We start from the raw sequence: 5,578 nt of genomic DNA on the forward strand, positions 1-5,578 counted from the left end.
TATCTATCTATCTATCTATCTATCTATCTATCTACCTATCTATCTATCTATCTATCTATCTGATGTGTGGGTTCGATGGTACTATAAGATGTATGGTACTTAACCTCTGTTATTTTCTGGAAATCACCTCATGAGGCAGTGGCAGACTGACAGTAAACAATGTGAACAGCTTTGACTTGGATTTATATAAGATTTTAAATGATAGTTTTATTACAAGGGTTTTTGATCGAAACTGTTTTATCAGACACATTTAATCTGCAAACTTTTAAAACATATTATTTTAATCCAGCACGTAATCCTACTTCCACATCCCCGCAGATGCGATTATAAACACTGTTTTTTTTCCCCTCGCATTGTAAAACCATTTTGGAAAAGGAGTGGCAATTGCATTAATGGCGCTGATATGACCTTATGCAGTTGCAAGCGCCGTAAAACATATACTAAAACAACAAAAAACTGCAGCAACCCGTATTATAAGCAATGGAATCAACGTGGGACGAAAACGGGTTCTTCTACACCTGAACACCAAAATCTCCGTGGCCTGCTTCTAAGAACAACAGACGAGAGTCCTGTAGGACGCCACGACAGGTGACAGACAGCTAGTTTTCTTGACTTGAACCCAGGCTTGTGAAATGGGGGCTCTCGTGGCCTAAAGATTAAGGTTTTCACCTCTCATTCAAAGGTCCCGGGTTCGAATCCGGGTAGAGACCGAAAGAAATTTTCTTTTCTAAAATTGTCTCCTCTTACCTTCTTTTCCGCTCTCTAGCAATGTTCTGTCGTCTGCTTTCGTCCTCACCCCCTTCGCTCCCCTACTGTGGGCGTCTGACTCTTTCTGCAGCTTTTCCACTCCTTTTCCTTTGCTCCTTCTTACTGCTGTCTTTCAGCCACACTCCTAATCTTCTGGTAAGAAAAATCTACTCTTAGCCTTCTTGGACAAGGGCGAAAAATCTCAGAGGTTCCGCTTGCAAGTTGCGCACGTTTAATATCCCTTGGTAGTCTAAAATTGATAAGAGTAGGCTTCGGCTGCCACCCGGACAAAATTCAAAATTAATTCCTACCAAGCTGACAAAGTTTAACTTGCATATTTCGGACAACTTCACCCACTTTTCTCCTGCTTCGGTCCGCGAGATATATATTCAGAACCACTTAATCCGGTCCGCGAGATATTTGGAACCGCTTAATCCGGTCCGCAAGATGTCTGGAATCTCCTAATCCGGCCTGTATGTCCTTGCATGCCATAACGTATTGAGGACGCACAATCTGGACATTTGATACAACTTGGAGACGTCCTGGGTTTTTTTAGGGGACTTTAAAAAACAGAAGTGTAATTTCGTTATCTAGTCCTTCAGATTTTCAATTATGTTCTTTATCTGGAACTTTAGAAGGGCGACAACCACATGCATACAATGAAATGTGCAAGTAATTTTTAGGAGCCTCTTGTGGCCGGGAAGTTACGGTGTTCTCCTTTCACCGCCTTATCTGCTCTCTAACAATGTGCTGTTGTCTGCTTTCATCTCCACTTTCTGCCCTCACCCCATCACATCCCTTTCCCTCTCCTCTGGGCTCCTGACTCTTTCTGCAGTCTTTCTACTGCTACTCATTGGCTCTGTCTTACTGTTGTCTTTCAGCCACACCCCTGATCTAACACCTAGCCTTCTCGGAAAAGGACGAAAAATCTTGGAGTTCCCTGGTGCTAGATGCGCAGGTTGAAGTTCCCTTGGTGATCCAAAATTGACAAGAAAAGGCGCCGGCCACCACCTGGGCAAAATTCAAAATGGCCTACCAACTGATAATGTTTAATGTGTCCCGCGCGCTCATACAGACGCCAACATAAGTTAAGGACCACCTTGACAAACAGCCCTGATTTTTAAAAATCCCGAAAAAAAGACAGAAAGATTTGTTTCAAACTTTTTTGCCCTGAAAGTGTTAATGGGTTACCAATGCGTAGGGCAGCAGAGCTTCCTAAAGGGGCAAAACCACCACGTGCTGGACAGGAATTTTAGCCAAATTTGATTTTTTTTATCGACTTGTGCACCAGGGACATTCCTCAGTTAGAATTTCTAGTGTACGTCATAAACGGACGTACGGTCTCGAACTGTGCTCACTTTGGTGGCAATATAAGCCTCGGTTTGCGAAAGATGAAAAACTTTGATCGTGCCAGGGCTATGGCATAGCTGCAGGATGGAGATGGAGCCCGAAATGTTGCCAGAAGGCCCACAGTTTCACACTCTGTCATTTTCCGCTTGAGGCAGTGCCATCAAGCCACTGGATCAGTCCAAGAACGCCCAAGTGCAGGTCAACCCAATAAGACCTTTCAGAATGTTTGTAAGTGGTCCTTATCTTATGTTGAAGTCTGTTTGACCTTATGCAGTTGCAAGGGCTTAAAAACAATTACATCCCTCGCCCTCCTCCGAAAAAATCCGCAAAACAAACAAACAGCAGCAACAGCAAAACCAAACCAATTATTGTTTCTGGTCTGTGTATAATAATAATAATAATAATAATAATAATAATAATAATAATAATAATAATAATAATAATAATAGATAACATTTGTATAGCTCAATTCTCCGCTCAGCAGCAAGCTCTATGCGCTTCACATTTACCCCAACAGACCTGAGAGCATTCTAAAACAACCTCAACTTCCTGGGAAGCATACAGTGCAAGCTGCCATATAGGGGCTAAAACACTAACATACTGACAAGATCTTTCACTAACTATAGCTGGGAAGGCCTACCCATTCCCACCTGGGTGAAGTGAGGAAAACTCGTGTAAAGTGCATTTCCCAAGGACACAACGTCAGGCTCGTGGCTCGAACTGCCGAACAAGAAACTTGACGATTGCGAGTCCGGTAGCCTACCTACCCGACCACAGACGCCACATAATATTGCGTGTCCTCTACGTACTTAGAAGCGTTAGCTCGCGTGTCCACCAAACCAAAAAACCGACAGACCGTCAGTCTTCCGTCTCTCGGGAAGTCGCAAGTTGAAATAGAGTACCGGTTTTTAGCAAAGCAATCAGTGAGAATTCCATTTGGATGTGTCCACCAAAACTGCCCGACACCTCCCTAAAAAAAGACGGGTCGGTTAGAATGCCTCACGTTACATTAATTTTTAGTCAAGCCATGAAGTGACACATTAGCCATAGCTGACAAAAAGGGTCATGTCTAATTTTAAGTTCAAATGAAGATATAATGTCATATCTGTCATTAGCGCAACTATTATTGAAAAGCCAATGTGTGTTAATAGCTCCCCCTCAACTCGGGTTCGAGGATCCTGTGTCAGAATCTCTGCTACTCCTTGATGAATAGGACTCGAAAGTAATTATCGTGGTAAACCATCTCCAAAGCCCCGGAAGAACAAGATTTAGTTCTCTGGGGAAAGGGAAGATGTGGTCCATAAAAAATAAGGTAGCATATTATCGGAGAGTCGTCAACAATAACACCACAGAAAAAAAAAATTAATTTCTTAAAAACAAAAGAACATCTTTCCAAAAAATCCTATCCAAAAATGAACAGTCAGACACCATTCATGCCTAGTACCAAACCAAATTTAGACCACACACACACCCATCCAACTTGAAAAACAATGATCAACAGGCAAGTCATGTGGCTTCTGGAGACACAGGCTCGAGCGTGTGGCTTCTGGAGACACAGGCTCGTAGAGCGGTCCTCAGAGCGGATTCAGGAAAACTCGACCCACTCTGGATAACCTGGTTCGCCTGGAGACTTTTATACGCGAGACTTTTGCTGAAGGAAGCCATAATATCATCCTCTTTTTTGACCTCGTAAAGTAAGCTTTGGACACAACCTGGAAGCACATAATTCTTAGAAACCTGCACGCTCTCAGCCTGCACAGTCACCTCCCTGCCTTCACTGTCAATTTTTCTTAAGAACTGTTTCTTACAGGTTCTTGCCGGATCCTCTCTTTCAGATCCCTACCAAGAGGAGGAAGGTGTTCCCCAGGGATGTTTCCGTTCTCCTCTCCTCTTCAAAGTCATAATCAGTTCCCCTGTTCATCCCTCCCCCAAAATAAAATAAATTCCCCACTTTTACTGTTTCCTTGTCCTTTGTTTTAATTAGAGTTTTACGGCACTTGCAACATAATAAGGTCACACAAGTGCCGGTCCTTTGTCCGATCCAGGTAATAGAGTATTATCTTATCTTTAAGTGTTTATCGTCATTCTGTTTCAGATACGTGACTCTTTCAAACAATGGGGGAACCAACAGCAAAATCTTCATACCCGGAGCATGAAACTCCTGCATCATATCCTCAGCTCACAGAATTTGTGAAAACGTCTGATGATGGTCTGTCTGACCCGACCCTGACCTCTGGTGGGGACCTGTCAAAACAGGAGGCTGGTGGTGGTGGAGAGGTGGGACTCAAAGACAAAGATATGGATGTGGAACAAGGCAAAGAGGAAGACCACACCTGCAAGTGTTACGCAATGGTGGTGGACAAGATAGAGGACTCCGTCTACAACTTCGCAAAGGCGCACCAAAGGAAGATAAGCAAGGGCTTCAAAGTCCTGCTCTACCTGGCCTTTATGGCTTACTTCGCCTACGCCATGAGCTACAGGTAAATTAACACGAATGCTAACACCACTACTTCACTACTACGATTACTACTGCTGCATAAATTATGAGACAGCGTGGTGGAATCAGGCTCTCGTCAAAATAATCAAAGTGAAGAAACTTGCATTTTTCCGCAGGTTTGTGAATTTTTATAAATTTTTTTTTTTTTTGGCTCAACACCTTTCATGCCCATTAAAGAACTAATTTCAGTGAGGATTTTTCTGAAAAGCGTTGATTAAAGGAACATAAAAAGCAAATTTTCTGTCACCACGAACTCTTAAGCTGAAGAAATAACTAATCTTTGACTGTCATTTTCTCTCTAATTTTAGCTCTGAAAACAGGTAACCCAACCTCCTTCATTCGCAAATATCTCGACTTTCATTCAAGATAAATGGACATTTTATTCATCCAAATAAAGACAAGTGAACAAGCTTTAAGATGCTATTAATAACTCTATTTGACAAAAAATTGACGAGAGCCTGGTTCCACCACGCTGCTTCACATATATGAAATTTATCGGTTGAGGTTGTACTATTTTTTGGTATGAAGGGATAAAAATACATTTTACACTCGGCAAAAGTTCTCAGTCAAAAATCTACAAATTAATGTTATCTCCATGTCGATATTCGGCTCATATTTCTTTCAGGGATTATGAGAAGTAACTCATTTTGTCAGCTCGCTTCACATGCATGGTTTCCCACTAGGTTTGGAGACAAGGGGTCTATTATCCTGTTGGTGGTGTATGTGTGAGTGTGTGTGTGTGTGTGTGTGTGTGTGTGTGTGTGTGTGTGTGTGTGTGTGTGTGTGTGTGTGTGTGTCGAGAAAAGGAATGGATTCTCTAAACACAATTCGTTTATCATTACAATATTTGATATCTGTGCACACTTTCTTTTTCCGTGAGTATAATATATACAGTGGAACTAGCTAAAGCTGAACACGATTAATTGATTCAAATTAGGCTGGGAGGCGACATCAATGTCATTCGTACACTAAGGTATCGAATAA

The 5,578-nt window shown here is 42.2% G+C and overlaps 1 protein-coding gene across 1 annotated transcript in view; it reads left to right on the top strand.

Moving 5' to 3' along the window:
- Positions 1-4,212: 4,212 nt before the first annotated feature.
- The window catches only part of LOC101864385 (solute carrier family 28 member 3-like), a 13,575-nt gene continuing 12,209 nt past the window's right edge, over positions 4,213-5,578 (top strand). The window contains exon 1 of the mRNA XM_005097603.1: positions 4,213-4,577. Coding sequence (XP_005097660.1) covers positions 4,213-4,577 — 365 coding nt within the window. The remainder of the gene's footprint in view (positions 4,578-5,578) is intronic.

The sequence above is a fragment of the Aplysia californica genome, unplaced genomic scaffold, assembly GCF_000002075.1.
Source record: "Aplysia californica isolate F4 #8 unplaced genomic scaffold, AplCal3.0 scaffold00158, whole genome shotgun sequence".
In the NCBI taxonomy this organism is placed as follows: domain Eukaryota; kingdom Metazoa; phylum Mollusca; class Gastropoda; order Aplysiida; family Aplysiidae; genus Aplysia; species Aplysia californica.